This window comes from Euleptes europaea, chromosome 19, assembly GCF_029931775.1.
Source record: "Euleptes europaea isolate rEulEur1 chromosome 19, rEulEur1.hap1, whole genome shotgun sequence".
Taxonomy (NCBI): Eukaryota; Metazoa; Chordata; class Lepidosauria; order Squamata; family Sphaerodactylidae; genus Euleptes; species Euleptes europaea.
The window spans coordinates 25,418,405-25,438,408 of record NC_079330.1 but is presented as its reverse complement, the minus strand read 5'-3'; the positions used below and the strand labels follow the sequence as shown (position 1 = coordinate 25,438,408).

General features: G+C 47.0%; 1 protein-coding gene across 2 annotated transcripts in view; it reads left to right on the top strand.

The window, feature by feature from the left end:
- Positions 1-8,381: 8,381 nt before the first annotated feature.
- FLOT2 (flotillin 2) overlaps positions 8,382-20,004 on the top strand; it is a 31,207-nt gene continuing 19,584 nt past the window's right edge. For both annotated transcript variants that reach the window (XM_056865341.1, XM_056865342.1), the window contains exon 1: positions 8,382-8,445. In XM_056865341.1, coding sequence (XP_056721319.1) covers positions 8,397-8,445 — 49 coding nt within the window. In that variant the 5' untranslated portion in view covers positions 8,382-8,396. The remainder of the gene's footprint in view (positions 8,446-20,004) is intronic.

Sequence of the window (20,004 nt, the reverse complement as noted above, 5' to 3'; positions counted from 1 at the left end):
GGGGGGCTGATGGTGGGGACAGCCCTTTGCACACACTCAGAGGCACCTTCGGTTGCATGAACGAGCAGAGTGGAAACCCGAGCTAAGCAAAGGGCTTGGCTCCAGCACAAATGTCAGGCGGGCCCCCGTTCGGCCCTCACCGCCAATCCCCCGCGCTGCAGTCACCAACCAGCCTGCCACAGACGGCTGCCCAGGCGTCCCACTCCCGGTCCAGCCCTGTCCCGGCTCCACCTCTTCCAGTCTTCGGCAGAAGGCTCGTCGTTGTCTTCACTTCCGGAAGAGCCGGGAAGGCACCACCGGTCCCCAGCCTTCTCAGCCGGGGGAACGAACTCAGGCAAACTCTGTGCTGGGGCGACGGCGTGCGTGCCCACAGAGAGGGCTCTGAGTGCCACCTTTGGCACCTGTGCCATAGGTTCGCCACCACTGTCCTAGGACAAAAGTCTTTAGGAGACCAAAAAGGCTGTGCCAGCATTGGGACTCCCTGTCCTTACGCCGCGCAGAGTACTGACCCCCTGCTACTTACACTGCGCAGAGTGGCCCCAATGCTGGTGGGGAGGCCCGACGCCAGTCTCCCAGTGCTGCCATGGCAGTGCCACCCAGGGATGCCAGCTGGGCCTTTTGCTGGTGTCCCACCGGCGCAAAGCCCAGCACCGCATCCCGGGGGTGATCCCAGGGCGTTACTGAGACTGCCTTTTTGCAGGCGCAGCTTCGCTGTTCTCAGTGGGGCAAAATGCCCCATTTAAAATTTTAAAAGCCAGCGGAAGGCTTTTTAAAGCCTTTCGGCAGCCAGGAAACGGGTTTAGAGGCGCCTCGGCCACGCCGTCCCCGGCCGCTGAAAGGTAAGGAATGGGCTGAAAGGTAAGGAATGGGCTGTTGCTAAAGAGCAAATGGCTTTGGACCAACAGAATCACGATTCTCAGGCCCTTTGGGAGTCGGATCTGAAGCCCTGGCGGTTCCCACATGCTGGTCCCTCCAGGGTCTCGCTTCTACTTTCCCTCCTTTATCAGGTTATAAGGCAATAAAAGCAATGACAACGTTTTGTAATAAAAACTACTCCGGTGGGATGGTGTGTCTGTTCCCTCCGTTTCACTCTGCTTTCAGACACACTCAGGTCTTTTGAACCTTCATTTTTCCTGAGAATTGTGTGTGTGTGTTCCGCTCCTGTGTCTGGATGAGGGTCTGACCAGCAATTTGCAGAAGGGGCTGCTGCGTTGGCTGTCCAAGAGATGAGAAGCTGTGAACTAGGGTTGGGAAATTCCTGGAGATTTTAAGGGTGGAACCTGGGAAGGGTGGGGTTTGGAGAAGAATCAAACCGGCTTACAATCACCTTCCCTTCCCCTTCCCACAACAGAGACACCGCTCTTAACCACTACACCACACTGGCTCTACGCCGCATGGAAGACACCGTCCAAGACACGGCAATGGCCAGTGAGTGAAGGGACTTCGCGATGTCAGCCGACTGAGCATACACAACGCACCCACAATGTACAATTCAAAAGCCCAGCCGATAGAGATCGGTTCGCCTGGAGAAAATGGCCGCTTTGGTAATTGGACTCTATAGCATTGAAGTCCCTCCCCAAACCCCGCCCTCCTCAGGCTCCACCCCAAAAATCTCCAGGTATTTCCCAACCCAAAGCTGGCAACCCTATCTGTAAGGGTTTCTGAAGACTGCTCATCTGTCATTTATCTTTGTTTTTGCTCTCTGGCAGCCCTTAATTTGCCATCACCAAAGTCCCTGTTTGTGTGCTCCTAGTTGTTAGGGTTGCCAGTTCCAGGTTGGGAAATACCTCGAGATTTTGGGGGTGGAGTCTGAGGAGGGCGGGGTTTGGAGAGGGGAGGGACTTCAATACCATAAAGTCCAATTGCCAAAGCGGCCCTTTTCTCCAGGGGAACTGATTTCTATCACCTGGAGATCCGTTGTAATAGTGGGAGGTCTCCAACCACAACCTGAAGGTTGGCAGCCCTACTAGTTGTCTAGAAATGGTAGCCCTGTGATGTAGCTTTATTGCCATATGTATTCCTAGAGGTATGGTGTGATTGGTTGCAGGGTTAGTCTGAAGCTTATGCTCCCTTGTGCTGGGGAAAGGGCAGGGAGGGGTCACCTGGGGCTCTTGATGTCAACTCCCAATGGGAGTGTTTAAAACCATATAACTTCTTTGGCAGGTATACTGTGCAGGAGGCAGGATCATCCTCTGAGCAAGCTTAGCATCCTGGCTTAGCTCTTTTCCTCCCTTGCTACACCCACAACTCCACTTCATTCTACCTTTTGTGCCGGCGTTCTCTGGGCATAGGCATGCTGCTAACATTGGCCTCAAATTGGCATGAGAGTATTGGTACACCGGTACAACTTTCTAATGCTGGCATATGCCTGTGTGCAGTGAACTTGTGTGTGGTCCTATGTTCTCATGCAAAAAGGACAACTCAAAGATAGCAAGGTCAGGGTATGTCATGTTACTATGATGTATTATTGTGTAATTTGTTACGGTAGGAAGGGGGAAATAGTGTCTTTCCTTGCTGGGAAACTCCCTTAGACAAAGGGTTTCCTGGAATGTAGCCTGGTCACTTCCTAGTAAGACGCTACCACTGAGGACCTCCTGAGGACCTCTGACCTGCTGAGATTTCGGGCTTTAATGGAAACTGGGTCCACAGTAAGTTGGGTAGGGGTTAAGGACTCCTTCAACTTCTTGTTAACACAAGGAACTCTGCTCAAGCACTGAGGAACCAGCTATACTATGTGTTTGGCTTAGTTAGTGCAACTAACCATCCTGAGCCAAAAAGAGGTTGGATGAGGATTAAAAATAATTCGATATATCTTTGTCCTTTGGCGTAGAAACTCTCGGCCTCGGTATTTCTCCATCTACAAAATGTATTTATTTACTTAATGTATACTCCGTCTTTATCACTGAAATTAAAGGCGGATTACATTGTTACGGCAGTGTAATAAAGACACTAAACAGGCACTCGTTAGAACTGGATTACAAAATTAGAGAACAATGCAAAAATGACAGTGTAATCCCCAGGCGAGCCTGATCTCATCAGATCTCAGAAGCTAAGCTAGGTTGACCCTGGCTAGTATTTGGATGGGTGACCTCCAAGGTATACCAGGGGCGTGACGCGGAGGCAGGCAATGGCAAACCACCGCTGAATGTCTCTTGCCTTGAAAACCCGATGGGGTTGCCGTACGTCAGCTGTGACTTGACAGTAAAAAAAGAGGGGGGGGAGAACAAAACACAATCGGGAAAACAGTGTAATAAAACAATATAATATACAGAACAACCAGTACAACAACATTGGATTACAATGCAATCAATCATGATACTGAATGTAGGTATGTAAAGTGCCATCAAGTCGCAGTCAACTTATGGCAACCTCGTAGGGTTTTCAAGGAAAGAGACATTCAGAGGTGGTTTTGCCATTGCCTGCCTCTGCGTAATATTCCTTGGTGGTGTCCCCTTCCAAATACTAACCAGAGCCGATCCTGCTTAGCTTCCGAGCTCTGATGAGATTGGGCTAGCCTGTAGAAGAAGAAGAAGAGTTGGTTTTTATATGCTGACTTTCTCTACCACTTAAGGGAGACCCAAACCAGCTTACAATCACCTTCCCTTCCCCTCCCCACAACAGACACCCTGTGAGGTAGGTGGGGCCAAGAGAGTATGACTAGCCCAAGGTCACCCAGCTGGCTTCGTGTGTAGGAGTGGGGAAACAATAAACTATGCAATAAAAATTGGGTAAAAATTGCAGTTGTTAGTAGGACACCTGTATTCTTCATATAAAAATGTCCTCCTGAGCTATTTATTTTCATGAATGTCTTCTACAATCCAGATTCCTCAACAGTGTGCTTCATGTGATTTGAAGCGCAATCTGCAGCTCACCCACTCTCACGGGCCCTGGTGGATTCTTGTTTGGCTCAGGGCACCTTTTGAACGCTTGTACAATGCTTTGTGTCAATTTGTCTGGTCCTAACAAAAGGTACCGCCCTGACCTGGATGGCCCAGGCTAGCCTGATTTCGTCAGATCTCAGAAGCTAAGCAAGGTCAGCCCTGGTTAGTATTTGGATGGGAGACCACCAAGGAAGTCCAGGATTGCTATACAGAGGAAGGCACTGGCAAACCACCTCTGTTAATCTCTTGCCATGAACATCCCAAAAGGGGTCGCCATACGTCGGCTGCGACTTGACGGCACTTTACACACAACAAAAGGTACCACACAGATTTTGTTCTTGGTTTTGGATTTTGGGTGGACCAATAAGGCTGTGCAACCTTTTCTACTGCAATTCCTAATTTCAACCCGAGAGGAAATCATCAACAGAATGAATGAATCGGGGTGGTGGTGGTGGGGAATCTGTTCTGAACACAAAGTAACACCACCCAATTTGGTTTTAATTTACTCTCTTACATTGTGCATCGCCTTAAATTTGTCTCAGATTTTGCAGAGATAGAGTTTACAAGGTGCTTCCTGTTGCTCTCAGCCTGCAAGGGAACTGTGCGTCTCGTCTGGCATTTGAGATGATTTGGGGTGAACTTTGCCTGCTTTCTGAATTTCACTGAATGAAAAAAAGAGCAGACGTCATGGAATGAATACTGCTTCCCAGAGAATGTGCTGTAACCTAACACCAGCAATAAAGTTAGACTGTTGGCCTGCGTACATCTGACAGAGGATGTCCTAACATTGTGGCATGATAGATCTGCTTCCCAGCCTGAGTTGTGGTGAGCTCGAAAGCTTGCACTGTGTTTTGCGTTGATTTGATTGGTCCTAACAAAAGGTGGTGAGCCCCGTGGCACAGAGTGGTAAACTGCAGTACTGCAGTCCAAGCTCTGCTCACGACCTGAGTTCAATCCCAACGGAAGTCGGTTTCAGGTAGCCGGTTCAAGGTTGACTCAGCCTTCCATCCTTCCGAGGTCAGTCAAATAAGTACCCAGCTTGCTGGGGGTAAAGGGAAGATGACTGGGGAAGGCACTGGCAAACCACCCCGTAAACAAAGTCTGCCTACTAAACGTCGGGATGTGACGTCACCCCGTGGGTCAGGAATGACCCGGTGCTTGCACAGGGGACCTTTACCTTTAACAAAAGGTGATAAATGGATTTCATTGTTTTTAAACTTTGCATGGACCAATATGACTGTACAGCTTTGCAGAGGCTGAGCATGGGGAAAGAGGTCAGCTCTTTTTGGCCCAACAAAGTTAGCCTTACCAACTCTGGCTTTGAAAATTCCTGGAGATTTGGGGGCAGTACATGTTTCTCCTAGACTCTAAAGAATACCGTAGAGTCTGCCCTCTGAAACTGCCATTTTCTCCAGAGGAACTGCTGTATGGAGATCAGCTTTAGGATTGCCAACACCAAATTGGAAAATTTCTAGAGATTTGGGGGTGGAACAAGGAAGGGTTGTTTATAATGGCATATAACCCACTCTTCACAGCAACCATTTTCCCCACCCCCAGGGGAACAGATCTCTGTAGTCTGGAGATCAGTTGTAATCCCAGGAGATTTCCTGAAGGTTGGCAACCCAAACCAAACTGCAGCCCTTCCCTTCCCTCCCCACAGAGCAACTGCACCATGGATAGGGTTGCCAATTGCCAGATACTAGCTGGAGAACCGATCTCCAGCCGATAGAGATCAGTTCACCTGGAGACAATGGCTGTTATGGCAATTGGACTCTATGGCATTTAAGTCCCTTCCCTCCCCAAACCCACCCCCCTCCTCAGGCTCCACCCAAAAAACCTCCAGCCGGTGGCAAAGAAGGACCTGGCAACCCTAACCATGGAAGTTGGGGTAAAGGTACTCTCTAGGCACCCCCACTTTACCTGTTCATTAGTTTTTTTAATAGACTGCCTTTCAGGAGTGGAAAGGTGTTCTGTTTTGGAAGGGGGGGAGGCAAAATAAAACTGCAATTTCTGCTTATGTATGCACCTGCCCCCCACAGGTACCTGTGTGGAGCATGAAGCTCTTATATATAATTATGTATATTATGTGTGGGAGGGAATGAGGCATGGTATAGCCAGATCTCAGAAGTTAAGCGGGGTAGTACGTGGAAGGCAGGCCACTAGGGTTGCGAGTTCCAGGTTGGGAAATACCTGGAGCTTTTGGAGGTGGAACCTGAGGAGGGAGGGGTTTGAGGAGGGGGGACTTCATTGAATCCACTTTCCAAAGCAGCCATTTTCTCTAGGTGAATGGATCTCTATCAGCTGGAGATCAGATGCAATAGCGGGAGATGTCCAGCTACCACCTGGGGGTTGTCAACCCTAGAGACTACCAAGGAACGCTCTACAGAGGAAGGCAATGGGAAAACACCTCTGCTAGTCTGCTTCTCAGTTGCCTTGTAAGCTTAGGGTTGCGAGCTCCGGGTTGGGAAATACCTGGAGATTTTTGGGATGGAGCCTGAGGAGGGTGGGGTTTGGGGAGGGGCAGGGACTTCTATCCCATACTCCAATTGCCAGAGCTGCCATTTTCTCCAGGTGAACTGATCTCTATCGGCTGGAGATCAGTTATAATCGCGGGAGATCTCCTGCTAGTACCTGGAGGTTTGGTAAACAAAGGTTAGCGTGCTGTGGGATGCTCAGCAAACTAGAAACAGCACTTCACGAAGCTAGACACAATGATTATATAGTAGGGGTATTTAATAACATATCCACCACTGACAGTGTGTAGGCAAAAACATGTGTTGTTAATTATTGCCTTAAAAGTTAACGCCGAAAAGAGGACTATGCTTCGCCGAAACAGAAAGATCACCAGGCTTCTGTTGAGAACAACTGTACTACTGAATTACTACTCTCAAGAAGCATATATGTGGAAGAAAGGGAGGCTGGCACCCCCTTTCATGGACTTACCTATAATGTTGTTATTGGTTTGTAACAAGGCATAGTCCTCTTTTTGGCGTTACTTTTAAGGCAATAATTAACAACACATGTTTTTGTCTACACACTATCGTGCTGTTTCTGTTTCTAGTGAAGTGCTGTTTCTAGTTTGCTGAGTACCTGGAGGTTGGCAACCCTAACCTAATGTTATATCTGTTATATATTATGTATGTTATATTATATATAATACACATCATTATTTATAGATGTATATCCATATATAGATATGTTAGAGCCTCACATATTGTAGGTAGGTCATGGGGGTGCAATAAATAAATTTACATTTATTGTACCCTTTTATGTATTAAAGGGAGGGAGGAAACGTGTCTCAAACGAACAGGACATCTCCAGCTAGTACCTGGAGGTTGGCAACCCTAATGTTATATCATATATTACATATATGATCTATAATACACATCATTATTTATAGATGTACATCGATAGATTTGAGAATATATCATATATTGCATATATGATTTATAATACACATCATTATTTATAGATGTATATCGATAGATTTGAGAATATACCATATATTGCATATATGATTTATAATAGACATCATTATTTATAGATGTATATCGATAGATTTGAGAATATATCATATATATCATATATTGCATATATGATCTATAATACACATCATTATTTGTAGATGTACATCGATAGATAGATTTGAGAATATACCATATATTGCATATATGATCTATAATACACATCATTATTTATAGATGTACATCGATAGATAGATTTGAAAATATACCATATATTGCATATATGATCTATAATACACATCATTATTTATTGATGTATATCGATAGATAGAATATACCATATATTGCATATATGATCTATAATACACATCATTATTTATAGATGTACATCGATAGATTTGAGAATATATCATATATTGCATATATGATCTATAATACACATCATTATTTATTGATGTATATCGATAGATTTGAGAATATATCATATATTACATCTATTATTTATAATACACATAATTATTTATTGATGTATATCGATAGATAGATAGATAGATAGATAGATAGATAATGTTAGAGCCTCACCTATCATTGTGCGTGGGCCAGGGGCTTGCAATACACAAATTTACATTTAATGTACCCTTTGACGTACTCAAGGGAGGGGGGGGGACGTGTCTCAAACGAACAGGGGATCTCCAGCTAGGAGCTGGAGGTTGGCAACCCGAATGTGATACATGACATCTGTTCTATTACACATAATAATATAACCCGCCGCCGCCGCCCCCTCCCTCCCTCCCTCCCTCCCTCCTCGGAGCGCCCCTCTTCCTCGGCCCCCTCCCCTCGCCCTGCCCCCCTCCAAGATGGCGCCAGCGGAGGCGACCTTTCCCCCCCCCTCCGCCCCCTCGCCCCCTCCTCCCTCCGACGCGCTCCCGGTGGGCGGGGCCCGGGGCGGGGCCGCGAGGAGGAGCCGCCGCCGCGCCCGAAGCGCCGTGCGGACCCAGAGCCCGGCCCGGCCCAGCCAAGCGGCGCCAGGGGGGGGGGAGGGGGCTTCGCCATGGGCAACTGTCACACGGTGGGGCCCAATGAGGCGCTGGTCGTGTCAGGTAGGTAAGCAAGCGGGCGGGCGGGGGTGGGGGGCGGCAGGCCAGTCTCTCGTCCCGACACCCCCCACCCGGACACCCCAAGGGCCAGCAGGCCGCCCCCCCCGCTGGGCTGTGGGCCCCTCCTGCGGGGCTTCCCTCAGGAAGGGAGGGGCGGCGCTTGGGCAATCGCGGGCAAAAATGGGGCTAGACCATGCGGTCTCAGCAAGGGGGGATTCCCCCCCGGGGGGATGTTAGGGACTGCTATTCAGCACGGGGGGGGGGAATTGGGACCACTGTTCAGCACGGGGGGGGTTGGGACCGCTATTCAGCACGGGGGGGGGATTCCCTAGAGGGGAATTGGGACCACTGTTCAGCACGGGGGGGGGGTTGGGACCACTATTCAGCAGGGGGGGGGATTCCCTAGAGGGGAATTGGGACCACTGTTCAGCACGGGGGGGATTCCCTAGGGGGGGATTGGGGCCTCTATTCAGCACGGAGGGGATTGGGACCACTGTTCAGCACGGGGGGGGAATTCCCTAGGGGGGGATTGGGGCCTCTATTCAGCACGGGGGGATTGGAACCACTGTTCAGCACAAGGGGGGGAATTGGGACCACTGTTCAGCACGGGGGGATTCCCTAGGGGGGATTGGGGCCTCTATTCAGCACAGAGGGGGAATTCCCTGTGGGGGGGGAATTGGGACCACTATTCAGCACAGGGAGGGGTTGGGACCACTGTTCAGCACGGGGGGGATTGGGACCACTATTCAGCACGGGGGGGATTGGGACCACTATTCAGCACAGGGGGGGGATTGGGACCACTGTTCAGCACGGGGGGATTGGGACCACTATTCAGCAGGGGGGGGGAATTGGGACCACTATTCAGCACAGGGGGGGATTGGGACCACTATTCAGCACAGGGGGGGATTGGGACCACTATTCAGCACAGAGGGAGAATTCCCTGTGGGGGGGAATTGGGACCACTATTCAGCACAGGGAGGGGTTGGGACCACTATTCAGCACGGGGGGGGGAATTCCCTGGGGGGGAATTGGGACCACTATTCAGCACAGGGGGGGAATTGGGACGACTGTTCAGCAAAGTGTGATGTCCTGTAGGTTATGTACCATCTGTAAAATTGTAGCTTGTTTTTAATAACTGTTAGACTATCTTGGGAAGGGGGACAGTGGTGAAAGGGGGGAATGGAGCAATAAAGGTTGAGAATCACTGGGCTAGATGGTTCTCTCTTGGGGGCCCCCACTCCGGGAGTCCCCGAGAGCCCCTGGGGGTAATATTGAACCTGAAAACTGTTGGCTGAACCTTCAGGGATTGCCTTCGAATTATCCCACCACCACCCCCTCTCCCGTGGCATCTTTTTGGTCCCTTTGGGGAATCAGAAAGCGAGTGTATGTATGTCGGGTGGGGGTATGATTTATGACCTACATCAAGTAGGGTTGCCAGGTCCCCCCTGGCCTGCTGGTGGGTGCTGAGAGGGTAGGGCCGCCAGATCCAGTTTGGGAAACTCCTGGAGATTTTGGGATGGAGCCTGGGAAGACATAGACTTAACTGTGGTACGATGCTATAGAGTCCACCCTTCAAAACATCCATTTTCTCCAGGGGAACTGATCTCTGTAGACTGGAGGTGAGCTGTAATTTTGGGGGATCCCCAGGTCCCACCTGGAGGTTGGTATCCCTGACAAGTGGCCCCTTTAAAACGTGTTCTGGTTGGGGCCAGACTGAACTCAACTCTGAATTTTTCAGTGCCCGGATTCACCGTAAAATCCCAGTAATAAGGCAGGGTGCCTCTGAGTATGTGCAGGGTGCTGACACCCCTAACAAGCAATCACAGCCCTGCTGCTGAGCTTGGGGTGGAAGGATTTACCAAAGGCAAAGACTGCTTTGCAAGCGGAAGCCGCAAGCTTGTCTCATAAAAAGAAATTACAAGCGCAGGAGCAGGGCTGCCTTCACTGCAGAAGGATGATCCAGGTTCTTAAAAACAGAAGAGGTTCTTCCTCTTGCCACCCTTATTTGTAGCTAAAGCTAACCGCAGTAGCCAGAAGGTGATGCTGGGAAAATGGTAGTGCTATGCTAACACCACACCCTCAAGCCTTGCATTCGGTCTGCTAATGAGCTGGCCTGTCAGATGTGGCTTTGCTGGAAAAGAGAACATGCAGTTACCGGGCTGATCCTCTAATGCTCCCTTGCAAATGTGCAGAGTTTTCTGATAGTAAACAGGATGTCTGGCTTTGGGCTCATATAGATTTTAACTTCCATTATCTCTACTTTTACGTTTGAAGGTAACCTGATTATGGACAAATAACGCTGCCTTATACTGGATCAGATCACTGGCCCATCTAGCCAAATAGTACCAGGGCGGATGGGCGGTAGCTCTCTGTGGTCTCTTCCATATGGCTTTTCACTGCCCGGTTGTCTGTGGTCTTTTTAAATGGGGGATGCCATGGATTGGATCTGGATTTTTTTCTGCATGCCAAACTCCTGCCTCTGCACTGAGGTTCTATTAATGGTGGTGGACACACACCCCTTTTAATTTTCCTTCAAAGGTGTCTGAGGACCCAACTACTCTCCCTGGAGAACTGGGTTTGATTCCCCACTCCTCCACATGAGTTGCGGAGGCTAATCTGGCAGACTGGATTTGTTTCCCCACTCCTACACATGAAGCCAGCTGGGTGACCTTGAACTAGTTACTTTCTCAGCCCCACCTACCTCACAAGGTGTCTGTTGTGAGATGGGGAAGGGAAGGGGATTGTAAGCTGGTTTGATTCTTCCTTAAGTGGTAAAGAAAGTCAGCATATAAAAACTAACTCTTCTTCTTCTACTACTACTCATGTACTGCATTTACATACTCTTTAAGCGTTCCAAACGGTACACCTACATTGTAAATCAGTACAGAAGGCCAGAACAATTTTCCCCATATTACAGATTTATAGCCTGCCTTTCTTGCAGCGGCTAAAGGCAGATTACATCATCTCAGAAGTCACACAATAGTGTGTGTGTGTTGATTTAATTTAAGGAGGCAAAACCAAGCAACAGGCTGTATGTTTTTGCCTCAGCTAGGCTTGGTAAAAATGTATTTAAAGGAGTTTGTATGTCCCTGATGTTAACCTGATACAGTTAGGGCCCAAGGCTGGTAACAACAATAAATACATTGATGAAATAATAGTCATTGCTTAAAATTATGAAAACACATCATCAAAACAAGTGATTACAAAGCCCCTGCCATGAGGAGTGCATTTGCCTCGCACTTTCTTATAGGGATTGACAGTATTTCAAGCGATCCTTAAAAAAAAACAACGGAAGAATCATGCCCTAGGAATGCCCTCATGAAATTCTTTGGCAGCTGCTGTATACAAGAAGAGGTGTGCCTTTGACTCTTTTATCAGGTCTAAAAATCAAAATCTAATTTATATCATTTTTGGGTAGGCTTTTATCTCATGGTAACTTTTGCAAGCAAGTGTATTTCTTGGGGGGGGGGGGTGTTTTAAGCACATAAGAGGTGCCCTGCTAGATGAGACCATCCAGTTCAGCTTCCTGCTTCAGCCAGTGACCAGGCAGTTACCCTGGAGGGCCAGCCAACAGGGCACAGAGGTGAAGGCCTTGCCCTCATGTTACCTCGTATCACAGGTATTGAGAGGTTTCCTGCCTCTGAAAATGGTTCCCTTTAGTCGTTATGGCTAGCAACCACTGATGGGCCTTTCCTCCAAAAATCTGCCTAATTCCCTTTTAAAGCATCCATGTTTGTGGCCATCATGACAACTACTGGCAGTGATTCCATAACTGGATCACTGGTTGAGTGAAGAAGTACTTTCTTTTGTCTGTGCATTGACCATCTTTTGGGAGACCATTAGTTCTAGTGTTATGGGAGAGAGTTCTCTGTGTCCACTTTCTCCATCCCATGTATAGTTTTGTAAAGCTCCCTCTCTTTTCCTGCTTTCCCTTCACCTCCCAAATTCTGTAGGTATCCATCTCATGTTGACTAGGGCAAAGACCTGGGCAGTTTGTGACCACAGGTGCTTGATCAACCCCCCTACACCTTCATTTCTGTAATCTCAGGTGGGGTGGAGTTCATCAAGTCCCTAGCAGGCAGCTTTAGATAGCTCTGTTCAGATTGTTTGATCACAAGTGGTGCTGTAGGCCTTCCCTAGAAAAAGTAGGGAAAGAAAACAGTAGTGAAGAAGAGGAGTTTGTTTTTATATGCCGACTTTCTCTACCACTTAAGGGAGAATCAAACCGGCTTACAATCACCTTCCCTTCCTCTGCCTACAACAGACACCCTGTGAGGTAGGTGGGGCTGAGAGAGCTCTAAGAGAGCTGTGACTATCCCAAGGTCACCTAGCTGGCTTCATGTGGAGGAGTGGGGAAACCAACCTGGTTCACCAGATTAACCTCCGCTGCTCATGTGGAGGAGTGGGGAATCAAATCTGGTTCTCCAGATTAGAGTCTACTGCTCCAAACCACTGCTCTTAACCACTACACCACGCTGTCTCTCTCGGGACATTAGTGTGCTTTCTGATCTGCTTAGAGAATGTAGCTGAGAACTTGGAAGGCTTCTGGTCCTTCATGGTTTCCCAAGCAGATGGCATTCCACAGGGCTGGGAGGCCCAGGTCTGATGAGCACAGGGCTAATTGATTTCTGATGAACCCGTGGCTTCCGTCTTGGAGGCTATAGCTTGCAGCCAGGCCTCAGCCCCATCACCGTAGCGTGAATTGAGGGATTTGCTCCAGACAGAAATTCAGATCTAGAACATCCATTTTATACGCACATACACCCTTCCTCCCTTTTGCTCTGTTTCCCACAGATTCCCTTGGACAAATTTTCTTTGGCTGCAGGAGCCAGCCCAGAAGTTTAGGCTAATTTTTCATCCATAAGCATTTTGCGCTTTAATGACCACGTTATTTAATTGTTGCTACCACAAAACCTAATCTGTTCACAGTTTTGTGTAATATTCACGTGATGACAAAAGGGTTGTAATATGTAAATAAATATAGGCGTAATCCTGGTTGTCGTCACAACAAAAGCCTAGCCTCTGAGCAGAGCCTAATTTCTCCCCAGTAATTTGGTTATTGCTTTAAAAGGCCCCATTTAGTTAGTATTCCCTATTACTATGTATGGGTGTGAAAGTTGGACAATGAAGAAAGCTGACAGGAAGAAAGTAGATTCCTTTGAAATGCGGTGTTGGAGGAGAGTTTTACGGATAGCGTCAACCGCCAAAAAGACATGTCATAGAATCACAGAGTTGGAAGGGACCACCAGGGTCATCTAGTCCAACCCCCTGCACAATGCAGGAAATTCACAACTACCCCCCCACACCCTCAGTGCCCCCTACTCCATGCCCAGAAGATGGCCAAGATGCCCTCCCTCTCACAATCTGCCTGTCATAGAATCAGCATTGCTGACAGATGGCCATCTAGCATCTGCTACCTCCATGGAAGGAGAGTTTACCACCTCCCGAGGAAGCCTGTTCCATTGAGGAACTGCTCTAACTGTTAGAAAATTCGTCCTAATGTCTAGACGGAAACTCTTTTGATTTAATTTCAACCCATTGGTTCTGGTCCGATCTTCTGGCGCAACAGAAAACAACTCGGCACCATCCTCTATAAGTCAGTGGGTTCTAGATCAAATCAAGCCTGAACTGTCCCTATAAGCTAAAATGTCTAAATTGAGGATAAATTTATAGAATCAATCCAATAATACAATAAAGGCAGCCACTGCCCTCAGTTTGCAAAACCTGAGCAAGGCAATGATAGGACATTTTGGAGGGCATTGATTCATAGGGTCGCCATGAGTTGGAAGTTACTTGACAGCACTTAATACGCACATAGTTGAATATTGAAAGCCAGTAGAGAAAGCAGCTGGTTAAGAAATGAATATATCTACCACCTGTGAATGGTACAAAGTTAAGTTTACATATGAGCGAGCAATAACAAGAACAGGCATATGCATTCTTAAGTCATGCAACAAAGCATTTTTTGATGTGAAATGACAACTAGGCTTTGTATGCCAACTGAGGATTGCTGAAGACACACTACCAAAAAAATATAATGGTTGAAAATACAATATGCCACAGTGAAATTTCAAGGCACCATGGATTTGTCAAACCCTTCTAATAGGAATGATTAGGGAATCCAAGGAACGTTAATGCACACATTGGGAAACCCTTAGGTAGTATGTTACTGCCAGTGTGTGAAGATACATACACACACACACCCTGGGGAGCATGCTTAGTTTTGTTCTGGCACAGGAAGAACAAATCCCCACCCTAATAAACACTCCTCTGCCTTTAGCAATTTCCTTATAGCTTATTTATTTAAATCATCAGATGATGATTTATCAGTTTAAAAATCACTGACATAAATCAAGCATCCCATATTCTAATTCCAGTCATTCCTGGAGAAGCATGCTTACTAATTTGGTTACTGCTCCATGGAACTTCTCTAATAATGCAAAAGGCTTGGCCTCTATGCTCTGTTTGTTTGTCCTTGAGTAACTGGTTGGCCTCTGTATGAAACAAGAAGGTGGACTAGATGGACCACTAGTCTAGCAGGGCTCTTCATATGTTGTGAATACAAAGAATAAAGAATGCAGTACTTAGCATATTAAGCCACATTTGCATTTTCCTCAAAAGTTGCATTTTTGTCCATGACTCCATAGACAAGCAGACTTCAGCTTAAAAGTGCTTGATGAACGATAATAGGTTTTGTTTGAAGATGCTGAATATAGTCTTTAATATATTTATTTTACCTGAAAATAATTCATTTTATATTCATAACTCTAATCTTTCAGGGGGGTTTTAAATTGTTGAATTTAATGACCCAGACAACTGACAAAAATCTAGCAGTGCTTCTCAGATGTGTAGTTGACATCTGCAGCAGGAAGTGGATCCTGACACCATTTCCCAAGTGATTAATTTCGATGATTAAGGGCCAGTGATTAATCTCCTCAAAGTCTGCCCTTTATTGAAGTCAGAATCTTGCTGCAGCTGATCAGCCGTGTGGGTCTTCTAGGTGCTTGGAAGAGTGGTTGGTTTCAGAACGGAACAGGCATAGCCCGAGCCCTTCCCTACAGCCCTGCATAGTGGCCCAGCAGGGGCTGGATAAACTGCTGCCTGCCTGCAACAGTAAACAGAGGGGTGTGTGCCAGCCTCTTCTGTGCTGATGCCAAAACAAGCAATCTGCTGTTACTTTGCTGATCTCTTTCTGTGTACGTTTTTGCCGAGCCCCTGGATGGCAGTTTTGCCAACGTCGGCTCGCCCTGAATGTAGCAGGCAACCTGCCACCCTTCGTAAAACACTCTTGAGTGTTCCTGGTGTGTTTAACTGCTGCAATTAGGCTTCTTCCCTAATCCTAACTGTCATGTGAAATGGTTGTATTGCTAGAATGCGGCAGCCTGTTGCAGTGGAAAGTTGTGTAACAGCCCTTCAGAGAAACTGCTGTTTTTCTCCAGCAGTTGCTATCATCATGTCAATAATCGGAGGAGTCCTTTGCCGTGGCGCGGGGTGTGTGTGTTCACAAGCAAGCATGTTCCGCCCCCCCCCCCGCCCCCCGCCTTTGGTCTTGCTTGTGTAGCTTTGAGTTAGGGTGGAAGGGTCTGCAGGGCAGGTCATGCTCCGTTTCCTTTACTGGGATTGTAAGGCTAAGGTAATTGTGGAAAGAAGGTATTTTTTTAAAACTCGGATGAGAATGGATTAGGATTAGAATTGCCTTGCTGAGTGATGATCTGTCCTGTCCATTTCCAGGTCTGTTAGTTTAGAAGCAGGGCATCCCACTCTTGACTATCCTTAGATCCCCCCCACCCATGCTGAGTTACTAGAGTTTAACCAACAAACATTGGCATACGTACTTTCTGTCCTGTTCGGAAAGTATTTTAAGTTTAACATAAGTGACATGTTCAGTTTTGCTTCCCAAATTACACACACACACACACACACACACACACACACACACACACGGAGGTGCCATTAGAATCCTTCGACAGTGTTCGCCCAATTTGGTACTTGAGACCATGGGCCCCCAATAAACCATTCTCCTAGAGTCACCAACCTCCAGGTGGGTCCTGGAGAGCTCCCAATGATCTCCAGACCTCAGAAATCAGTTCCCCTGGAGAAAATGGCTGCTTTGGAGGGTGGACTCTGTGGCATTATACCCTGCTGGAGGTCCCAACCCTCCCCAAACCCTGCCTTCCCCTGGCTCTGTTCCTCCAGGTATATCTGTAGGAACCTCTCTCAAAGCGAGCCTGGCTCAGGGGTAGAGCATCTGCTTGGCATGCAGAAGGTCCCAGGTTCAATCCCTGGCATCTCCAGTTCAAGGGACCAGGCAAATAGGTGTTGTGAAAGACCTCTGCCTGAGACCCTGGAGAGCCGCTGCCAGTCTGAGTAGACAATACTGACTTCGATGGGCCAAGGATCTGATTCAGTATAAGGCAGCTTCCTGTGTGTTCATGTGGCAGCACGCAGAACAAGCATAGAGGTGGCATCAGCTGGCCTTGTTTCTGGCTGCACCTCCTTTCTCCCCAAGCCTGAATTTTCTGCCCATCCTCTTCTCCCCACCATGTTTGCTTGTCTTTTCAGTGTGTACCTATAAGGCCTTTGAGGGCAAAATTCTGGGTGGCATTCTTGCATTTGGCAATGGAGATTGCATTTCTGGGAAGAGACTACAGCTGTTTAGTGAATTAGCAGTCCTGGGAGTTGTAAAGATGTTGGGTGGGTGGCTGAAGGATCAGCAGAACTGAACTTACAGGCATTCTGTGTAGTTTGGGGTTGATTCCTAAGGCAGATGTCTTTGTGTCCGTGTTCTTGACCCTTCAGTCCCTGAAAGCTGATGCAGTTACACAGTTGGTACTTTTGGATCGTCTTGTTACCTTGGCAAGGGGCAGGAGCTTCAGGTGTCTGCTCCGCAAGTAGTAGTAGTAGTAGAGGGAGAAGAGTTGGTTTTTATATGCCAACTTTCTTTACCACTTAAGGAAGAATCACACCGGCTTACAGTCACCTTCCCTTCCTCTCCCCACAACAGACACCCTGGGAAATAGGTGGGGCTGAGAGAGCGTGACTAGCCCAAGGTCACCCAGCTGGCTTCGTGTGTAGAAGTGGGGAAACAAATCCAGTTCACCAGATTAGCCTCCACCGCTCACATGGAGGAGTGGGGAATCAAACCCGGTTCTCCAAATCAGATTCTACCGCTCTTAACCACTACACCATGCTGGCTGAATTAGACTGAATTTTTTCAGAAGTAAATAACGCCTTCCCATCTTCTCTGCCATGCTCCTTGTTGACAGAAGCTATCTTGAACAGGTCTGCAGGTTTGGAACCTCCAGTGGGAATTCAACAGTTAGCAAGTGCAACTTGTTTGCTTTGAAATGCTGAATTCTAGCAATATTCTGAGAGGGACTAGAAATAAAATTGCCAATAATGTAATGCCCCTGTATAGCTCTACAGTGTGGCCTCATTTGGAATATACTAACATACGAAGCACATGTCAGTTAATTAACTTGCCAATTTAACAGGCTTTTTACTGTAAGCTATACTATCCACAAAAATTATCAATGTATCATCCCAATTAATTGTTGATTATTCCAAAAATCCAGAGTAACAACTACAATTGTTATATATATATGATGTATCAGATGTTATATGTATATGATGTATTATTTTTAAGCTGTATTATTTTGAATTTAGAGAGTCACAACAATTACGCACTGTCAAATCATTCAGGATAAGACTGTTAAGTCTACACGATACTTTGTAGTTGTTACTCTGGATTTTTGGAATACACAACAATTAATTTGGATTATACACTGATAATTTTTGTGGATAGTATAGTTTACAGTAAAAAGCTTGTTAAATTGGCAAGTTAATGAACTGACACGTGCTTCTTTATTACACAGTGATTGTGTATTGCTATCTCGTATGGTTTTCTCATTTGGAATACGGCAACCAGAACTGTACACAGTATCTCAAAAAAAGATATTGCAGAGCTCGAAAAATGTGCAGAAGAGGACAACCAAGTTGATTAAGAGGTTGGAATGCTTTTCCTATGAGGAAAGGCTGAAGAGTCTGGTATGACTAAGGAGGGGCATGGTAGAGGTTTATAAAATTATACGTGGGGTAGAGGAAGTGGAAAGTGAAAGAGAGACAGCGTAGTGTAAGAGCTAGTGTGGTGTAGTGGTTAAGAGCGGCGGACTCTAATCTGGAGAACCATGTTCAATTCCCCACTTTTTCACATAAAGCCTGCTGGGTGACCTTGGGCTAGTCACAGTTCTCTCAGAGCTCTCTCAGCCCACACGGAGGCAGGCAATGGCAAGCCACCTCTGAACATCTCTTGCCATGAAAACCCTACAGGGTCACTATGAGTCAGCTGTGACACACAGAGACACAGACACACACAGAAAGTGAATGGAGAGAACTTTTTCTCCCTCTCCCAGAATACTAGAACTTGGGGGCATCCAATGAAGTAAGACAAAAGGAAGTACTTTGTTCAGCTAGCAAATTGTAGAATTCACTGCCAATGGATGTAGTGAAGGCACAAGTATAGATCGGTGTCAAAGGGAATTATACATTATAGATTCACGGGGGAGAGGTCAATCAGTGGGGTACCAACCATGGTGACTGATGGGAAACCACCACATTCAGAGGCAGTAAACCTCTCAATGTTCAAGCTGGTTTCAGAAAAGGAAGAGGCACTAGAGATCATATTGCAAATATACACTGGTTACTGGAGCATACGAGAGAATTTCAGAAGAAAATCAGCTTGTGTTTCATAGATTACAGCAAAGCTTTTGACTGTGTGGATCACGAAAAGCTATGGCTGGTTTTAAAGGAAATGGGTGTGCCTCTACTTATGATTGTTTTGATGCGCAACCTGCACTCTGGACAACAGGCCACAGTTTGAACAGAATATGGAAAAACGGAATGGTTTCCAATTGACAAAGGTGTCAGACAAGGATGTATTTTATCTCCCTATCTCTTCAATCTATATGCAGAACATATAATTAGGAAAGCTGGATTAGAGTTAGATGAAGGTGGAGTGAAAATTGGAGGGAGGAACATTAATAATTTGAGATATGCCGATGACACTAGGATAGGACATTTTGGAGGACTTTCATTCATAGGGTCACCATGAGTCGGAAGCGACTTGACGGCACTTAACACACACACTGAACTCTCAATACCTGTGGTAGGAGGCAACATTAAGGGAAGGCCTTGGACACTGTGTGAAATGGGACACTTGTCGAGATGGACCACTGCTCTGATCCAGCAGGGCACCTCATGTTCTTCAAAGTAGTCTGCTTAGTGTGGTGTGCCACAAATGCTGTTCCTTTCCCTTGGGAGTGATGGACATTAATTGCACACAGAAGCATGCGCAGCTGGCCCCACTACCGGAATCTCAAAAGTACCCTCTGAATGGCGCTGCACCAAACCAGCCATCAGGGATCTCTTGCTCCCTCACAGCTGACAGAGCCTCATCTATGCAACACCAACAGGAAGCTGCCTTGGAGCTGGAAGTTGAGTGTGATGGGTTACCATACACTTTCAAGCTAGCAGCCCTCCCTTTTTTTCCTGTCTGAAAAAGAG